This window comes from Aegilops tauschii, chromosome 5 (genome assembly GCF_002575655.3).
Source record: "Aegilops tauschii subsp. strangulata cultivar AL8/78 chromosome 5, Aet v6.0, whole genome shotgun sequence".
NCBI lineage: Eukaryota > Viridiplantae > Streptophyta > Magnoliopsida > Poales > Poaceae > Aegilops > Aegilops tauschii.
In genome coordinates this window covers 139,047,006-139,067,809 of record NC_053039.3, presented here as the reverse complement: position 1 = coordinate 139,067,809, position 20,804 = coordinate 139,047,006, and the positions used below count along the sequence as shown (strand labels likewise).

Sequence of the window (20,804 nt, the reverse complement as noted above, 5' to 3'; positions counted from 1 at the left end):
CGAAAGACGTCATGGGCCATACATGGGTCGCAAGTTAAAACGGGCTGGAATTATATTGGACAGCCCAGATGACGCTACTGGGCCTAATTCGGATAGGCCCTAAATGGGCCCTGGGTTAGCGGGCTATAAATGGGCTATATGCGAACATGTCGTTAACAGGCTTGCCGTGGGCCGGCCCGCCACCTTTTGACCAAGTCAAACGGGCCGGCCTTTTCACAGGAATGGGGCCTCTGTTGCGCCGTGCCACGTGTCGACGTATCATAGGCGCTTTGGGTCCAATGAGTGGATGACATCTGTCCCAACGGTGAGCTGACACGTGTTTCCTCCAGCCAATGATGATTTTACACATGGAAAATCCCCACTGGTCGGGGCTGTTAATGGGTTATCGGATCCAAAACCAGACCTGGTAGCTTAACGGCGTTCCGTTACGGTGGATGCCACGTGTCGGTCACCCTTGACGAAAGCACTTCTGTGACGCGCGATTTATCGTCATGGAAGTGGACACTTCCGTGATGATAATTTTGGTTATGTCATGGAACACTTCTACGACAGCACAGGTATGACTATCTTGATTCTGTCATAAAATTGTCATGGATGTACATGCATGACAGAAAACGTGACCTACTGTGACAAACACGTATCATCACGGAAGTGTATTTATTTTGTAGTGATGACTTATACATGTTCCTATGACTATGAGATTATGCAACTCCTGAATACCGGAGGAACACTTTGTGTGCTACCAAACGTCACAACGTAACTGGGTGATTATAAAGGTGCTCTACAGGTGTCTCCGATGGTACTTGTTGAGTTGGCATAGATCAAGATTAGGATTTGTCACTCCGATTGTCGGAGAGGTATCTCTGGGCCCTCTCGGTAATGCACATCACTATAAGCCTTGCAAGCAATGTAACTAATGAGTTAGTTGCGGGATGGTGTATTACGGAACGAGTAAAGAGACTTGCCGGTAACGAAATTGAACTAGGTATTGAGATACCGACGATCGAATCTCGGGCAAGTAACATACCGATGACAAAGGGAACAACGTATGTTGTTATGCGGTTTGACCGATAAAGATCTTCGTAGAATATGTAGGAACCAATATGAGCATCCAGGTTCCGCTATTGGTTATTCACCAGAGACGTGTCTCGGTCATGTGTAGATAGTTCTCGAACCCGTAGGGTTCGCACGCTTAACGTTCGGTGACGATCGGCATTATGAGTTTATGTGTTTTGATGTACCGAAGGTAGTTCGAAGTCCCGGATATGATCACGGACATGATGAGGAGTCTCGAAATGGTCGAGAGATAAAGATCGATATATTGGAAGCCTATTTTTGAACATCGGAATAGTTCCGGGTGAGATCGGGATTTTACTGGAGTACCGGGAGGTTACCGAAACCCCCCGGTAAGAGTATGGGCCTTATTGGGCCATAGTGGAGAGAGAGAGAGAGGAGACCAGGGCAGGCCGTGCGCCCCCTCTCCCTCTGGTCCGAGTTGGACTAGGAGGGGGGCGGCGCCCCCCTTTCCTTCCTCCCTCTCTCCCACTTCCTTCTCTCCTAGTCCAACTAGGGAAGGGGGGAATCCTACTCCCAGTGGGAGTAGGACTCCTCCAGGGCGCGCCATAGAGGGCCGGCCCTCCCACCTCCTCCACTCCTTTATATACGGGGGAGGGGGCACCCCATAGATACACAAGTTGATTGTTCCAAGCCGTGTGCGGTGCCCCCCTCCACCATATTCCACCTCGGTCATATCATAGCGGTGCTTAGGCGAAGCCCTGCGTCGTTAACTTCATCATCACCGTCATCACGCCGTCGTGCTGACGGAACTCTCCCTCGAAGCTCTACTGGATCGTGAGTTCGTGGGACGTCACCGAGCTGAACGTGTGCAGATCGCGGAGGTGCCATACGTTCGGTACTAGGATCGGTCGATCGTGAAGACGTATGACTACATCAACCGCGTTGTCATAACGCTTCCGCTTACGGTCTACGAGGGTACGTGGACGACACTCTCCCCTCTCGTTGCTATGCATCACCATGATCTTGCGTGTGCTTAGGATTTTTTTTGAAATTACTATGTTCCCCAACACACCCGCAGGTTAGATTGGCAATTCGGCATCCGCGACCGTAGGGGAGCCAATGCGGGCGGGGGTAGTGGTGCGGCGGTGGGCCGGCAGCACGCCAGTGGATCGGTTGGTGCCGGCCAGCTTGACTGGCGGATCCCTTTGATGAAGCCAGTGTAGCGGGTGGGTGGCCGTGGGCCCGGTGTGGCTGTTTAGGATAGGCTGACGTCCCGTCGTTCTGCTTTTGACCGGTTGGGTGGCGCTGAGCGGCAGGTGGAGGAGATTGCGTGCCGGGAGGTTCAAATTTTGAATGAGCTTGGCGACAAAGGCGACAAGGATCTGGAGGGGGTGCAGACCCAAGAGGGGGCCACACGCTCTGCGGATCAGACGAGTTGGGCCCGCCCTATCGGTGGCACGCCGCTTGTGCCTATCTGGTCAAGGCAGGAGGCGGTGGTGGCCCCCACAGGGCGGCAGGAGAGGGAGGATGTTTTGGGACCGGTGGTCGTTGCGGATCGCGAGGTCAGGTTGTTGGAGGTGGGGATGGCAAGGGCCAATGCCGAGGCTAGCGATGGGGGCCCGGAGACAGCACAGCTGCCTGCTGATAGGCCGGTGGAAAGCCGCTTGGTGGCGGGGCCCGTGCACAGCGAGCATGAGGTGGATACTGGGGGCCCGGGGGCAGGGCAAGAGACAGCTGTGAGGCCACTTGCGGGCCTTAGTCTAGTTGGGATGAGTCAGGTGGTGGACACCGCTGGGAAGATCGTGCCGGAGCGTTTGAGGGGCGGCCACGTGGTGGCTTTGGCTGGTGAGCACACGGGTGGGGCGCTGCCCGCATTGGAGGACCAGTCCGCAGGGGATCGGCAGCTGGACCCACCAATGATTAGGGCTAGTGCTCCTGCATGCATGGAAGTGCTAATGGAGGGAGAATCTCCCGCATGCAAGGAACCGATGTGTTCGCGCCAAGTGGCGGATGACCAGGGGGTGTATGGGGAACAGGGTGATGTGCACGTTGAGTTGAACATGCAAGGGCAGTTTCAGGCATGCACGAGTGGAATGACCCCTTAGGAGGCAGTGGCATATGGGAAGCTCAAGTGGTTTTGTAACGCGCTCGTGCATAAGTTAGCGCCACCACTTCTTTTGGAGGTGTAGTCCACCCTAAGGCCATAGGATGAGCCTTTCACACCGCGCCACACGACAAGGGGTTCCAAGCGAGCCTCGGTCACCAAGATGGGCAAAGCTACGCAGGCTGAGAATGTGCTCATGAGTGCACTTGGGATAGTTCCGGAGGATTTGGAGGGGAATGATGACAACATTGCTGAGTTGGCCGAGATCTTCGAGTCACCATTGAGGGAGCAGCACATCCGGGTCATCGCGGTTTTGTTCGGCAAGGAGGTGCCGCCGGTGAGTGACATGGTCATCGGTGCGTCAGTCGTGTGGGAGCGGCATAGGTGCCCGCATTGGAGGAAGTTAAGGAGGGCATCTAGTTTCTATGGATTGGAATCCAAAGGTGCTATGCTGGAATGTGAGGGGGTTGAACAACCCAGCGAACAGGAATGTCGTTCGGGAGTTTGTGGTTGAAGCCAAAGTGAACCTAGCGTGCTTGCGAGAAACGAAACTTGATGTAATCGATCCTTTTATGGTAATGCAACGTATGGGGCCATCGTTTGATGGTTTTGCCTACTTGTCGGCGTCTAACACTCGTGGCGGGATTCTTATGGGGTGGGACACGACGATGTTGGAGGTGGATAACATTGTCATGGATACTCATTCCCTCACGGGGCTGGTGCACACTAAGGACGGGTCGACATGGTGGGTGACCGTAGTTTATGGACCGCAAGGGGATGATGCGAAGATGTAATTTCTTGTTGAGCTACACAATAGACATGCCATTTGTCTAAGACCTTGGATGGTGCTCGGGGATTTCAATATGATCCTACGGGCGGATGAGAAGAGTAATAACAATCTGAACCGGAGGATTATGAGAAGATTCAAAGAATTTGTGGACGATTGCGAACTCAAGGAACCATACATGCATGGGAGGCGGTTTACATGGTCGAATGAAAGGGAGCGGCCGGTTATGACGAAAATTGACCGCGTGCTAGTGTCGGTAGATTGGGAGCTAAACTACCCGGATATGTTGTTGCAAGCTCTCTCTACAAACATTTCGGATCATACCCCGCTGCACTTAACCGCCTCTGCACCTTTTGTGTGAACAAAAGGTTTCGTTTTGAGATGTATTGGCTGAAGCTGGATGGGTTCGAACAGACGGTCCGTGATGCTTGGGTGTGCGATGATCTCATTGTAGATCCCTTTAAGAGGTTGGATACGCTACTTCGTAACACGGCGACCGCCCTACAGGCTTGGGGACAGAAGAAAACTGGAAATATTAAGACGCAGATGGCCATTGCGAATTTCATTATATTGAGATTGGACCGCACCATGGAGTCCCGTGCCCTCATGACTGAGGAAAGATGGCTCAGGTGTACGATCAAGCACGCATTACTAGGGTTGGTTTCCCTGCAGCGTACCATTGAGAGGCAGCGATCGCGGTTAAGGTGGATTCGTGAGGGAGATGCTAACACGAAGTTGTTCCAGGCAGTGGCTAATGGCCGTAGGTCAAAAAAATTATCCCGCACCTGAGGCACAATGAGGAGTTGATTACGGATCAGCTCCGGAGAGAAGAAATCTTCACGGAGACTTATGAGCAACTATTGGGTCGGGCGCATTCGAGGGCGTTGGAGGTGGATCTCGAGTTTCTGGGGATGGAGTCGCATGATCTATCAGAGCTGGACGAGATCTTCTCGGAGGAGGAAGTCTGGGATACTATCAAGGATCTGCCTCCGGATCGAGCGCCGGGACCAGATCGGTTCATCGTTGCCTTCTTTCAGAAGGCATGGAGCATTATCAAGCAGGACGTGATGGCGGTATTTATGAAGCTTTATGTTGGCGATGGTCGGGGTTTTGGCAAGTTAAACCGAGCACATATAGTTCTGATCCCCAAGAAACCGGAGGCAGAGGAGGCGGGCGACTTTCGCCCCATTAGTCTGACCCATAGCATGGCAAAAAAATTGCTAAGCTGCTGGCCAACCGGGTCCGGCAGAGGATGAAGGATATCGTGGCAGCTGACCAATTGGCTTTTATATGTGGGAGGCACCTACATGAGAACTTCTTGCTGGTCCGCCAGGTGGCTAGGAAGATCCATGCCCGTAGGGAAGCAGGAGTCTTCCTCAAACTTGATATATCCAGAGCTTTTGACTCGATCGCCTGGCCGTTCCTTTTCAAGGTCTTGACGCACAAGGGGTTTGGAGCGAAGTGGATGACCTGGGTGTCTATTCTGCTGAGGACGGCGTCCATGAAAGTTCTTGTCAATGGGAGTCCCGGGAGAAATTTTCGGCATGTGCAAGGGTTACGTCAAGGGGACCCAGTCTCGCCGTTGTCGTTTGTCATCGCAATGGAGGTGTTGTCGAAGATTATGATCAAAGCTGCTACGATGGGGGTGACGAGTAAACTCACCGGGATATCGGCTGACCAAAGCGTGTCTGTTTACGCGGACGACGTGGCGCTGTTTGTCAAACCCGCGGAGGTGGATTTAAGGTTCGTAAAAGAAGCTTTGCAGGCGTTCGCGGAAGCATCGGGGCTGAGCATAAATTACCATAAATCGCTAGCAATTATGATCCATGGTGATGAGGCGGACAGAGACCGAGTGCAGACTCTGCTGAACTGTAACATGGGAAGTTTCCCTTGTAGATACTTGGGTTTGCAGCTCGCGATCAAGCAACTGAGCAGGGCCGAGTGGCTGCCCATGGTGGACCAAGCGAAAAAGTGTGCCCTGGCGTGGCAACGGGGACTCCTCCAACGCTCTGGTCGGCTGGTGTTAGTTAAGTCAGTGATCGCGGCAAAATCTATCCACCACTTCATGATCGCGAAGGCACCGGCTTGGGTGCTGGAGGAGATCAACCAATGGATGCGCGCTTTTTTCTAGGCTGGCAAAGAGAAAGTGAATGGTGGGCAGTGTTTGGTGGCGTGGAGCACGGTTTCTAGACCCACCTCGATGGGTGGTTTGGGAGTGAGAAATCTGGAGCTTCAAGGCCTTGCTCTTAGGGTCAGATGGGAATGGTTAAAAAGAATGGTTCCACAGAGGCCATGGCATGGACTGGCCATGACGGAGGATAGAGGCACGAGCGGTGTTTGATAGCCTGGTCAAGATTGAAGTGGGGGACGGGAGCAAGGTGCTTTTTTGGAGGGACATATGGATACATGGCTTTGCGGTGGAGGACATCACACCACTGATTCATTATATGGTGGACACTCGCACTAGGAACAGGCGTACAATCAGTGAGAGCTTGGAGAATGCGTGATGGCTACATGATGTGGGTGGAGACCTCACCTTTGTGAGGTCCACGTATAACCGCTTGTGTCTCGAAATCCAGAGGGTATCATATGCAACTTGCATTTGGAAGAGCTGGACACTGTTTAAGTGCAAAATATTTGTCTGGTTGGCAGTGCAGCAGGACGTCGGATCGGAGAGCGAAACACGGGCTACAAGATCGGCCGTCTCCTTGCTTCACTTGCCTGCAGGATGAAGACAACGCCGAGCACATATTGAACCACACATTTTGGTTCAATGTGTGTACGCGAAGAAAGTATGGCATGAATGTCTTCAGAAACTTAACTTGAACATGGAGAAACCAAAAATGGATAACAACCTGTTGGATTGGTGGCTCAATGCCAGAAGGGGTTTCGGTAAGGAACTTAAACATGGGTTCGACATCTTTGTTATTGTAGTGACTTGGGTGTTATGGAAACAGCGCAAAGCGCCTATCTTCAACAAGACGACGCAACAAAGGTCGGCTCATTAACTAGTGGAGTTCATCCTAAGAGAGATCCAGGACTGAAGAGAGGCTGGCGTAAGAGTAGGAGGGTTGTCACATTTTGTGAGAGAGTAGGCTTTAGTCTAAAGTGGGGTGTAATGTGGTGTGGCTGAGAAGGGATGTGTGCATCTTCTTCTTGGCTTCTTTTGTAAATTGTTCCTCCCTCTTTTATAAAGATAAGTTATGCCGTTGACGTACTTTTGAAAAAAAAATCTTGAATTTTTTTTATAGTAATAGAACATCACCCGATCTCATATTTTTTAGATCTTTTCAAAACTTCAAGCCATTGTTTTCATGTGGTTTTATTGATTTCAATCCAACGTCGGTTTTCATGTGATATTCTCCCATAGAAAATAAAGAATATGCAAAATTCATACAGTTCACCCACTGGTGACCTCTGCATGATACAGTGTACTACCGGCTTGTTGCTGCATTACTCTGACGCTGCCACGGCAGGAGCCGCCCCGCCGCCGGTCAGATGCATGCTCCTGCGCGCCGCAGCCGCCGCACAACCAGGCCGCGCAGGTGCAGCAACAGATGGCCGGCGCCGTCCCGAGCGCTACCACGCAAACCAGCGCGAGCACAAGCGCCACTGCCAGCGCCCAACTCGGGCAACGACGGCCGCCGCAGCTGGCTCCCCCGGTTGCTGTCGGTCTCCCCAGCTCAAGAAGAGGACCATCCGCACGCCCGGCTGCATCGACACCGCGTCCCTGCCACCGCAGTGTCGCGCGCTGGTCGTCGCCCGTGCCAGCCACACTGCGCTCCGTCGATGCTCCGCCGGTGCGCTCGCCGTTGCCGGATCCTCCGCGGCTGGTGCGGTGTCCGGTGACGAGGATCTGAAGGAGCCCCTCCTTGTCCCTCGCCTTGGCCGCCAGCCTGAGCTCCCGCAGCGCGGCGGAGAGCCTGGACCTCTTGCTCCTCTTCTTCTTCATGGCGTCGCTCCGGCACAAGGACGGCTTCGGGGAGCTGTCGACTCGCCGGAGAGCTCTACCGCCGCAGCTGCCACCGATCATAGCAGACCCATGGAGCAGATGCATGGATGGGTCGATGATGTCGGTGTACTACAACGCTACCACCGGCTCGCGCTAGCTTGCGTCCCGTGCAACTCCGATCGATCGACGCGGCTGTTGAGTGTCAAACTGGCTCCTCTGGTCGCCGATGCTAGCTGGACGGTCGAGCTCGTCTCTGGTCAGCTGCAGCTATATGCATCTTGTTATTTATACCCGCTAGCAAGTAGGGCTTAGATCCAGTGGGGGACAGGAGTGGGATGAGTCACAAGAGAACGCGTGAGAGAGCAGAGTACGGCGCGTCGTGCATGGCCGTGCGCCGCTCAACGTTTCCTTGTGGCGCTGGCGCGAAGCTTCCGGGCGTAGAACTGTGGTGTTAACAGCTGTGGACGGACAAGATGCACGTGTCGGATCAGGTGTGACTCCGTGTGGGTTGTCTCGGGAGTTGCAGCTATCGCTCGCCCGTGAACGTGCATTATATACAGCTGCTGCCTTGTTCCGCATTATCAGTCCCATCGTATTTTCCGTTAAAATTTCACCATATATTGACCATTAAACTATTAATTTATGTCATTAAAAATTATATTATTAGATCTGTATTTAAATACTGTTTCTAATGATAGTATTTTTGCTACATAGTACATTTTATTAGTTAAAGTTAGCGTCTAAATATAACCCAAAATACGAGAAGACTAGTAAAGTTCATGAATTCTAAAAAAAACATGTATATTAAAAATATTCATAATTTTTTAAAAATGTTCCTGAATTTGATGAAAGTTCACAACTTAAAAAAAAATCCTAAACAATCACTTGGAAAAACTGACGACTGCTTGGACGGCCCCGCGTCATCCTCGCCCCAGGGCTCGGATGGTAGCTCGCCAAAAGCTCGTGCAGGGCTAGCTTCTTCACCCCTCCCCCCACTAGCCGCCGCCAGATGGCTTTCCATTGAGCTTTGCCCACGCGGATCTGACGGCGGAGTGGCTCTGGCGAACTACAGTGGTGCTTTTTCGAGAAAGGGTTCCTGTAGCGACAAACGGTCGAAAGCTTCTCCACGCGTGTCATAGGTGCTCCTTGGCGAAGGAAGTGTGTCCGTGGTTGCGATGGTGAAGGTGGTGCGCTTGGTCGTCAGCCACCTGTCGTTTGGCGTGGATCTGGCACGATCTCCTTCTCCCACGGGATGTCGTGGAGTGGTGACGCCTTGTCCCGATGTGTGTGGCAGGCGGCTGGTCGGCACTTGCGCTACTATGCCTAGTCTCTCAAGCCGCCTGGCTTGCGTTCTCACGCCTTATGGCTTCGGTCTTGTGGCTAAATGTGCTGGTGCAGTTGTGCTCTTTTTTGGCCCGAGGCATGCTATGACGTGGATGCGTGGGGTGGAGGGGTAGTGGGCGCGTCGGCGTTGATGCACAAGGTATGCGGCGGCCTCAGCGTGTTGAGGTGTGGCTTTGGCACAACTTTGTTCCGGATCTATTTGGTCCCAGATCTAGAGGCCCCATGTGGGGCGGCGATATTTGTTCGCAAGAGGTTGCAACTGCTTTGCCTGCCGTGATGGTGAATGGCGTCCTGGCGACAAGCATGCTATGGGTTGGTGTGGTGAAACTATCTGTGAAAGTCGAACTTCGGTTCCGGTCGAAGCCAACGATGGCGGTACTTGTGGGTGTTGCCCCCTTGTTGAAGGTGGCATGCTACGGTGCTTGTCTATCCCCCCGACATGCTCTGGGGGTAACTCCAGGTCCGAGTCTCCCCGATCAAGTGATGATGGCACTCAATGTCACATTTCCTCTTAAGGGCTTCAGCTTGAAGCTTGGCATGGCTTGTGTGACCAATGAATCGTGGGGAGGTGGTGCTCTGTCAGCGTGATCTTGGCTTGACTATGCCTTATGCGTGAAGAAATGACATTCCTAATGCTCTGGAAAAAAATCTTCAAAATTATTGTTTTTGAAAGCATTTTGAATTGATGATTTTGTTATTTTTGCCCAAACCACAACGAATGTGATTTCATCGCAAACAATTGCACGCGGGCAGAAAACTAAGCAAATGTTTATTGTAAAAAAACACATTTCCCCTTTTTTTACTCTTCGTGCAAGAGCATTTGAACTCGAGATTAGAATGACACTTTTTCTATTTGACGCTTTAAGCATTAAACGGTTCCTGGTAAGTGCACACCCTCCCATCGCTTAGTTTTGTAAGTGGGCCGGCCCATGTATGTCCAACACGTTCCAATTTTGGGAAGATTCGGGTTGCATTTTTATGTGTGTATTATTTTTTATTTATACTTGATTTTTATTTTCTTTTCTATTTTCCTTTTCATTTTCTTAAAACTCCATGATCATTTTTCAATTATGTGAACTTTAAAAAATTCATTAACAAGTTTTATATCTGTCAACCTTTTCAGTTTTGTTAATATTTTTTAAGATTAATGAATTCTCTAAACTTTTGTGAATATTATCCAAATTTGAACATTTTTATAGAACCATGAACTTTTCTCCAATTCATATTTTTAATATTTTAATCATTTTTCAAATTCATGAATATTTATTAAAATTCACGCATGTTTTAAATCCTGTTTTTTTAAATCCGTGGCTTTTGTATTTCACCTTTTTCAAAATTAAAGAGAGGTAGCCAGTTTGGTTTTTCTCCGAGACAACACAGTGGCAAGGAAAACCGAGTAGAAAAAAAGTAGGTTGCCAAGTGTTGAAATCATTAATTAAGGAGTACTCTTTACAAAGGTCACTCCCCACTTCCCCAAATTGGGAGAAGCGGTGCCCTGCATGTGCATCACTTGTCGCAACCTTGGAGTTTTCTTTTTTCATAGAATTTGTTTATTCAAAATGTTTTATCTCTTGAAAACCGTGTGTCTAAATCCCAAACCGTTTTTGCCTTGAATTCCTCGCATCGAGATCTTCAAAACTAGATCTCATGTTTATAGATTTCAGCGAAGTTTTTTCCACACAAAAAACAGTCAAAAATATCGAATGCCTCTTGCGGAAAAAGGAAATATGCATCTCCACGCGAAGCAAATATGTGCCTCTCGCGAAAAAAGGCGTTGTTTTTCCTTTCTTGAGAGACATAACCGTGCTTCTCACGTGAGCAAATCTATGCCTCTCGCGGGAAAAAAGAAAACACATTTTTCCCTTTTCCTAGATGCACAACTCTCCACGTGAAGTAAAGTCGTGCCTCTCGTGGAAGCAAAAAATCAGGGGTTTTTTTCTTTTTCTGAGAGGCACATATGTGCCTCTCATGAAAGCAAATTTGTGCCTCACGCGAAAGAAAAAAAAACACGGTTTTCCTTTTCCAAGAGGCACTGTTGTGTCTCTCGCCGGAGCATATCTACGCCTCCACGAGAAGTAAATCCGCGACTCTCGCGAAAGAGAAAAAACACATTTTTTTGCTCAATTTTTTTGAATTTTTATAAAAAAAAACCTAGGAAAAACTGAAAAAGTTCATCTAAAAACCGAAAATGCGTACAAAAAAATGAAATCATGAGAAAGTGTCCAACATGCGACAACACGTGGCGGTGATTAAGAGTGCGCCCAAAAATAAACACTTGCAGGAACCCCGCAACGAGTACTCCCCAACTTTTTTTAGGAGAACTACCCAGCTAATTGCTCTCGCCTAGCGTGGGCGAGCAAGCGACAAGCAAATGGTCTACTGGGCCGCGGCCCAGGAGCGTTTATGCAGGCTTTATAGTGACATTTTGGGGATACATATGACTATTAGGAGCTCCGCTAAAAAAAATGTGACGGTTAGGAGTATGTCGGTCGCTCTTGTAGACAACCTGGCCTAAAAAAGATCATGATAAATGCCACATGTGTGACACGAACACATGATAACTCCGGACATTTTTTATGGCAAGTTTAGTGATGATGGCTACTTTCTTTTCAGATGGCAAGTTTCTGTTGTTTTTTTTTTAATTTGTTTTTTTATGGCAATTTTAGTTGTAAAATAGTCAGGGCCAGATTGCTTCGTGTCACTCGTGTGGCATTTTTTTCAGATTGTTTTTATAAATATGGAGAGAAAATATGTAAAAATTAGTAAATGTTCTCAAAATACAAACATTTACAGCAAGTCCCGACTGCCGTATGGGCCTGCTCATAAGCCTTCCACCCTGTCTTTTCTGTGTGAAGCTATGAATACTGTGTGTTCAACGTTATTGCTATGAAAAAATATTGTTGTATACGTACTAGCTAACTTTCGACCATCTGCATCACCTCCCCAGTCGGTGACACCCGTGCAGCGCCACCGCTCTCCTTCATTCTGATGCGCTCCTGCATCATCTCGACTGCTCAACGTTCTCCCAAAACCCCCAATCTCGTCTTGCTCCCAAGCATGCTTCAGTTCAGCAAAAGGTTCCAGGTAAGTAAAAGTTCAGACTAGTTCATACTTCAGGTTTTGCTCTTTAGTTTGTTTCTTCAGTTTAGACTACTTCAGCTTTTGTTCCAAAGAAGTTCAAAGTGCGTACTAGTTCACTTGGCTACTAAACTGAACTTGTGTGGGACCTTCATGATAACTTGACAACAGTAAAAGCCAGTAAACCTGCACTAGCTTTGTGTTGACTGTTGTCTTATTGTATAATACAGTACATTATTTGCCATTATCATGGGTTTTCAAGACGTCTTGCTTGTCGGTGGCTGCAGTTCATGCATTATCAGTTCATGGCAAATGTGCACTTGATTGATCCCAATTGGAGTTTCTGGGTGCCAATATAAATAAAAACAGATAGAGTATAAGATGAAAATACAGAAAACGAGTTGACCCGGTCCCGCGAAGAGACCTACATGCCACCCAACACACGAATATCATATTATTACATGATTGAATTGAGTATTGAAAACATGGGTCATAGATAATGAGTAAGAGTGAAGATTGCAACAACAGGGGATTCTGACAACGAGTTGCGTTGATGCACAGGCAGACCCACTTGCCTTTTTCGCTTGGCTGTTGCGGTGGCCTTGTCTTTCAGGAACCTCTTTGAGCATTTCAGTCGGCGGATGATGGCTGTGGATTGATTACTGGTAACAAAAACAATCTAATTATGTTTGGATTCGAGGGGTCAAGATCAGCGGCTTTCCTTCTCCCGAGCGCATAGACACATGTCTCAGTAGCAGCCTAATTAAGCTGCCGACACACAAGGACTGATGGGAAATTACAAGAACAATTGACATGCACTCCTCTGTCCATATTGTCTGTAATAACATATTGTATTATGAGACCGAGATAGTATAGAAGATGCTAGGGAATGCGAAAAGTTACTTTGAAAGACGAGCTTCAGTGAGCCGGCCCTATATTTTAAATAGTGCTAAAGTGGTATTTTGTATGAGAAAACGTACAAATAAGAAGGTATTGATTTTAGCCAGCTGTGAAACTTTAAACAGAAAACTTCAAATTACATGAAGAAAAGTAAAAGTGAAATGCAGTCTTGCTTTTCTGATGTATCAGTTGAGTAATCTAACACTTCGACATTCTAGTTTGGGAAACACTTGTGGCTAATTGTGCAGAATGCACTCACCATTTTTTTAGGTTGAAGGGAGTGCGCACAGACTTGAAATGGAATTTACACAAAAGAAAAAGACACTTTGATTTTTCTGTTAGCACTTTTTTCTGTGAGTACTTTAACAAGAAGCAACCTAGAAATATTTGCCAAACTGACTTGGTTCCACTTGCACAAGAAGCAACCGCATGCTGGAAATAAGAACATCTCTATTTTATTTTTTTGCGTGGAAGAACATCTCTAATTGATGATGTAAAACAACGGTCATGTCCAAACAAAATACGGTTTGGGGCATTTGGAGTTAAAATACTGCTTCAACATATGATGTATCTCTATTTAGTGTAAAGAAAAATTGCAGTGGCCTTAAATTTTAGCTCCAAGTGCTGCAAATCTATAGCACTTGTGGGACTGCCTCACAACCTAAATTTAGGCGCGCACCCCCGCTCTTCCAGCGAAAGTTTCCCAACCCTCAGCCGCTTCCGGGCCGGCCCTGAGGGGGGCGGCAGGGGCGGCCGCCCCGGGCCCCCAGGATCGAGGGCCCCCCTCCCAGGTAATTACGTGAAGGTAAAGCAGCCCATAAGCCATAGCTTCTCGTAGGAAAAGAAGTAGCCTTGTCTCAGAAAAAAAAAAAGGAAAAGAAGTAGCCAGATCCAAATAGAAAGGGACGGCAGGCAGCAGCGTACGCATGTAAATCGCTTCAATCAGCGTACGATCAGGACGGAAAAAAGAGCAAGTATGCACGTAAATCACGTCGTGCCGTTATTATTATTACGAGACACTCTCCTTCAGCAAAAGAAAACGATCGTGCGACATCAGTTCATCCCTAATTTCCTATTCTCTGTTCCATGGTTTTAAAACTCCAGATCCCAGGTCGCGCAGGGCAGACAGGTCTCCCGGCGCTGAACGCAGCGACGACGCAGCACGCACATCGCCGAGCGCCTGCCACCAGAAAACGCCATCGCATCGTCGCCGAGCGTCCAGCCACTGACGCCGATCTAATCAATCCAAGGTATATCATACTGTAATTTTCCTACAATTTTCAGTAAAACTTCATGCTAGAGGAAGAAATAGTTTGATAAAAGTGGTAGCCAAGAAGGAATTCTAGAAGTTGGAAGGATTATCATGCTATTTGTTTGTTTTAATTGATCACTTCTTTGAAGAAAGGATTTAAAAAACTCATGGTGTTTAAAGATTTATTCGGATTTACGTACTGTATCGGTGATTGTTGCATTAGCTAAAAGATGCTTTCCAACTTGAAATTATTGATGAACAAATTATGTATCGAGAAGAAATCGATGGATGAGATTGACATCGGCACAATGGCTTTGCATCGAAGAATTTTACAAGAAAATTTGTAGGCAAATTGTATAAGTTATTTTATATAAATATTGGCTTTCGGGTGCATTTAAGTAATTATTGGTAACATTTTGTAGATGCATATATTATTTATCATTGCTTTTTTTAGAATCATTATTTATCATTGCTATGATGTTTATATTAAGGGGCCTCAAATTTTACTTTCGCCCGGGCCCTCAAAATCTCAGGACCGGCACTGCGTGCTTCATCGCTAGATGGCACCGCCGCCGATTCTGGCCGCCACGGGCCACTCTGCTCCCCAAATCTGTCCCCATTTTTGTCGTTCGTCGTGCCACATCCCCGCACGAATCCGGCTGCCACCATCGGCTTCCGCCCATCGTCGCCGGATCCATCATCCCCACCACTAGATATGTCCATTTCGGTCGTGGGGCGTCTGTTTCGTCCATTGCCGCCATCGGTGCTTGTTTCGTCAGCCGCAGTCGAGCTTAGCTTCTCCACCAGTCATTTTGTTTGTCGCCACCGGGCTTCTCCGCTGCCTCCCGTCGAAGATGTTGTCGCACTAGCCATCGCGAGCGCCATGCCGTACCGTGGTGTTCGTCATCGGGCGTCGGGCCACTTCGCCGCCGAGATCACCTGAGTGGCTTAGCACCTTTGAGACCGAGGAGCTCGCGGTGCTCGCCTATGATACAGTGGCAGTTCGATACGATCGGAGCTTGGCCGAGCTCAATTTCCCCGAGGTGGCCGGCCATACAGATTCCTCACCCCTTCCATGGTCTAGTGCAGAGAAGGCACGTAGAGCCGAGGCCACTTATTAGCTGCACATGACGAAGCTGGCCCAGGCTAACCCGGAACTCGTGGTAGCAGAGCTTGCATTCTATGCCAAGAGGGACACGGAGCGCGTGAAGGAGGAGGAGGAGCACCAACACAGTATAGAAGTCGAGGTCCATGAGTTGTTCGACCAAATTGACAAGGAAGGTTGTTTCGATGAGGAGGAGGTGAAGCCTTCTACCAGCAATGACCACGAGGTAGGCCCCTCGGCCAGAGGGGCAATCGACATCAACTCGACGACGACGACTTTGCGAATACGCAAAGCTTGTGTATCTTTTCATTGATAGAAGGAAAGAGAATGAGTACAACAGTAGATACAACACATGACATGAATGCAAGGAGGCATGAACATGGTGCCCTGGGCAGAGAGACGGGGTGCTTAGCCCGAACAGAGTGAAACACAACTAAACCCACCAAAACTAAAACTAGAGGAGCAAACCAAATCAACAGGACGTCAAACATCTTCAAGTCCAACGCCGGGACACAACGATCTAGCAAGATAGCGCCTTCAAGAAGGGGAACGCCGTTGTGACGCCGTCGCCATTCGATCCGGAGAACCGGACCTAGGGTTTCCCCTGCTGCTCGACGAGGGTCACATATCAAGGCCAAGGCAGCGCCTCCAAGAAGGAAAATGACACCCGCGAGTGTCGCCGCTGCCAGCATCGGCAAGCCCATCGTGGATTTGCCTGGCCTGAGTCTGAGCAATCCCAAAGTCGCCAGATCAGGATCCGACGACGACGACTTGGACGGGTACCTTGTGCGTACAAAGACGCCTTTCCCATGATGGTGTATTGTAGGTGTGACGATGAGTAGTGTGATGATTTACCATAGAACTGTTTTTAGTTATCTAGTGTGATGTCGTTTTAATGTTAAATGTTGAACATTTCCTATTAGAGTTAGAAATTATGAAATATGCAATAATGTTACGGAATTAAAAATTTCAGGTGTCTAAAAACTTATTATTATTATTTTCGAACACCAACTTTTACATCCTCTATTGGAGATGCTCTCCCCCAGCAGACCCACCGACTGAGCTTTGGTTCATCCAGTGCATATGGTGTGCTGGCAGCACGTTTCAATCAGGGACCCTCAAAGATTATTACACTTAACGAGAGAGAGAGAGAGAGCATGTCAAGAATATAAATTACCGTGGCTTTTTAGCCCCCTCAAATCCCCAAGATGGAAATCAGCTGCCATTTACCTTTCACCCCAAATGCTTTCTCTCCCTGCCACGTCATCACCAGTCACCACGTGGATTTTGCTTAGCCCCTCCGCAAATTTCCACAACCACCACCTCCTTTTTCGTTTCCTTGAGCTGCTACAATCTCATTCCCACTTGACTACTACTACTCGTTCTGGCTCTTTGCTTCCACCTCCAACATTATTCCCTGTCTCACCCAAGCTGTCCTGCCCCGCCTCGCGGCAGCAAACAGCAATACCTGCAGCTGCAGGCCACCACCAACCGCGCCACGCCATTTACCACCATATAATCATCACTCACCCCAAGGCTTGTCGGGAGCGAAGCCAAGCCAGTCTTGTGTTGGAAGAACAGAGCAGCAGCTTGCAGATCGAGAGTTCGGGAGAGGCAATGGCGACTTCGTTCCAGGGGACGACCACCAAGTGCAACGCCTGCGACAAGACGGTGTACCTCGTCGACAAGCTCACCGCCGACAACCGGGTCTACCACAAGGCCTGCTTCAGGTGCCACCACTGCAAGGGCACCCTCAAGGTACTACCACTCTACTCTTCCCCCTTCCCAATCCTCAGTCCTCCTGCCTCATATTCACTTTGAGATATCACTTGTTCAACTTGTTCTATGTTTCCCTGGCGCAGCTCGCAAATTACAACTCGTTCGAAGGAGTGCTCTACTGCAGGCCTCACTTTGACCAGCTCTTCAAGAGGACCGGGAGCCTGGACAAGAGCTTCGAAGGTACGGCCTTAGCCTATCACACTGCATTCCTTTGCAATTCTTCAGAAAGTAATGGAGGAATGTTGATTCAGGCACTCCAAAGGTTGTCAAGCCAGAAAGGAATGTTGGGAATGAGGTATCCACTAATCTCCTCTAACATTTATCTATTCTCTGCAGAGTGTAGTAGATCATTAGTACTCCCTCCGTAAAGAAATATAAGAGCGTTTAGATAATTAAAATAGTGATCTAAACACTCTTATATTTGTTTACAGATGGAGTACTATTGTTCCAAAGATGATCCAAAAACACACACCCAAGATAATCCAAAACATACATAGATTCTTCTTCTTCTTTTCGAACCATGCAACAGAGCTCCATGTAATTCATTAAGAAGAAAGTGAGTGCAACGCCGGATCCGATAGGGAGCTTAGTTCAATAGAAAATGACGTTTTGCAAACTGATAGGCAGATTATCGACAAAGTCGTGCAACTAATCGGCATTATTGATCCTTTGTTCTTTGTGAGCTAGTACCACATTTGGTGATGCTTATCATGAGTGTTTTTTTTGGGCAGAATGCTACTAAAGTCTCCAGCGCATTTGCTGGCACCAGAGAGAAATGTTTTGGATGCAGCAAGACAGTCTATCCAATTGAGAGGGTACTATTATTTTCTACTCTTATGTCTCAATTAAGTATCTGCATTATTATCCTCTGGACTACTACTTTTTAGCTGGAGTTTCCTTTACTTAACAACATGTAGCTGGATTCATTCATATTCATCTGCTGCATTTCCAAGTTGGGCATTCAATTATTCATCTTCCTTTTTCTGTGATAAGAAAAGGCGACGCGGACGTATTGTTCATATCATACCTCTTTGGTTTGCATACATAACAGTGCTCTGGTCATGACACCTGCACCAACTCTGCAGGTTACTGTGAATAACACTATGTACCACAAGAGCTGCTTCAAATGCTGCCATGGAGGGTGCACCATCAGCCCTTCGAATTACATCGCGCACGAGGGCAAGCTCTTCTGCAAGCACCACCACACCCAGCTGATCAAAGAGAAGGGCAATTTCAGCCAGCTCGAGAACGACCACGACAAGACATCACAGAGTGCCGGGTCAGTGGATGATGAAGACTCGGAGTATTAGTCAGTCCTTGGGGATATCCAGAGATGAATAACGAGCCCTTCTGCATTTGCACCAGAGCAGTATATCTTTCTGCTGTGTGGTTCTTTTGGGTTTTTCCAATCGAGATCAAGTGCATTCCGAAGACAATTATGTTATTGCCTTGTACGCATGTAAACCTTGTTATATCCGAGTCAAAATATCTCTACCTGGTTCGACGACGTCTATGCGCATACAAGCAAGAGAATTGTAAGTTGATTTATCATTTGTCTAAAGAATAGGTAATAGGGGTAAAACATTTATGTTTAAAAAGAATAAAACTCTGAACAACTTTAAGCCTTCCACAGAAAAGAAATGAGCTGGTGCCCCAAAAAGAACTGGCACAGATTTGTAGGCCCATTAATTAATCAGTACTGAAAAAGACATTACAACAAGCTGTACAACCATGATATATTTTTTTGTGCGTGGACGATAGAACAAAGCTTTCTAGCAGGGTTGAAGCAAGTAATGATAGATCATATAGTGTTGGGGATACAGTACTGAAGAAGTATTCTTTTATGCTTAATTAACTGAAAAAGGAGGCATCCAAAGATACAAATATACTATACAATGTAGGGTGTGGCATCATTAGCAATGCAAATATCTTAAGATATCACTGGCAGGCCATTTATAACAGGGTATAAAAAATGCATTCACTGAGAAAGATTTGAATGGCCACAACATGATTTGTCCTCTTTATGTTCCATTATTTCGGCTTGTTAGCCCAAGAGGATGGACAAAATTAGTTCAGATACATAAATCAGATAGGGATTTTTCTACCTAGTTCCAATTTATTTGCGCCCCTAGAATCTCATTGCCAGCTGAAAAGTGCACAAGGCCATCAGAACGCTGCAAGATCATGAGACGACCAACCTGTCCCTGGAAAGAAAACTAGAGTCACTTGCCAGCTGAAATGTAGTGTATGAGAGGATCAGAAGTTGCTCTAAATTTCAAGGATCAATCATGGCAGTCACTTGCCAGCTGTTGGGATTACCAGGCAGGCACCCAGCTTGGATATCCTGACGCCATCACCAGCTGTCCTTTGACCAACTAGCATGCCAATTTCCTCCCATCAACTTATATCATTTGCTTATTTGTAATTATGACAGCAGGACAACATAGAATTATTACGAGGGACCTTAACACACATGTCGTAAAGGGAGAATATTAAGAATGGAGTAAGGAATTAGCCATATGCAGTACCAAAATGAAGAGCGTCATGGGACAGTCATAACTAATAATCAACCGGAATGATGAATGATGTGGTACTCCCTCCGTCCCAAAATAAATGCCGTGGTTTTGGTCCAAATTTGACACGGCACTTATTTTTGGACGAAGGGAGTATATACCAACATAAAATATTAGTCCAAAAATACATGTAAAATGTAGATAATGCGGCATTTCACATAATGAAGACGAGTAGCTCCAAAGAGATCTTAGACCTAGAATGGATCTTTATCTTCATGAACTAGAAGCATAAAAGTAGGAAACAGGGAAACTATTCCTTATCTTTATTGCGATATTGTGTATCCCCTGGCCAAACAATAGAATCTGCATCTGCTTGCTATTCTTAGCTATACGTTTTCCTACTGTTTGGCAAAGTGGCAGACTGGCAGTACCATATTCTACCAGGGAAGTAGTAATCACTACTAATTACTGCAGACAGTGCACACAGCACACTGGTCTTGAATTGCTGACCGTATGTGATGTACATGTACAGGCATTTCCACAAAAACAGCTAGGCGTCCTCAGGCCTTTCACTACTGGGCTCCACATGGCGACTTGCGCTGAAGAAGAGGGCTCATGATAAGCAAATCTACACCTAGAGGAGAAAGATAGACGATACAAGTTTATTAGAAAGACAAGTATATCAGCATTTATATACAAGAAATGGAAACTTAAGATTGTGTAAATCACTGTTACCACTTACCACCAGATACCAACCGACTGAAATTATATGCAGAGATCTGACAGGCAAACTACCTCTCGAGAATGGAGCACAGGGATATATGCTCTTGAGAAATGTAACTGCAAGTAATACGAAACTATATGCAAGAGTAGAACATTACCTGTTTACCTATCCACACAGCGCTGTTGAACTGAAGTGCTAAGCTGATACATTGGTGAATCAATTATTTTGATAGCTGAGCAAAAAGTGGTA

The 20,804-nt window shown here is 47.4% G+C and overlaps 2 protein-coding genes across 2 annotated transcripts; one reads left to right on the top strand and one right to left on the bottom strand.

Annotated features, from left to right (window-relative positions):
• Positions 1–7,254: 7,254 nt before the first annotated feature.
• Positions 7,255–8,155, bottom strand: LOC109753761 (uncharacterized). The gene has a single exon (XM_020312685.4). The coding sequence runs from the start codon at positions 7,963–7,965 to the stop codon at positions 7,309–7,311; it is 657 nt and encodes a 218-aa protein (XP_020168274.1). The 5' UTR covers positions 7,966–8,155; the 3' UTR covers positions 7,255–7,308.
• An 8,577-nt stretch (positions 8,156–16,732) lies between these two features.
• LOC109753770 (LIM domain-containing protein WLIM1) lies at positions 16,733–18,825 on the top strand. The gene is made up of 5 exons (XM_020312694.4): positions 16,733–17,297; positions 17,402–17,498; positions 17,570–17,613; positions 18,050–18,133; positions 18,404–18,825. The coding sequence occupies exons 1-5, from the start codon at positions 16,782–16,784 to the stop codon at positions 18,626–18,628; spliced, it is 966 nt and encodes a 321-aa protein (XP_020168283.2). The 5' UTR covers positions 16,733–16,781; the 3' UTR covers positions 18,629–18,825.
• Positions 18,826–20,804: the final 1,979 nt, after the last annotated feature.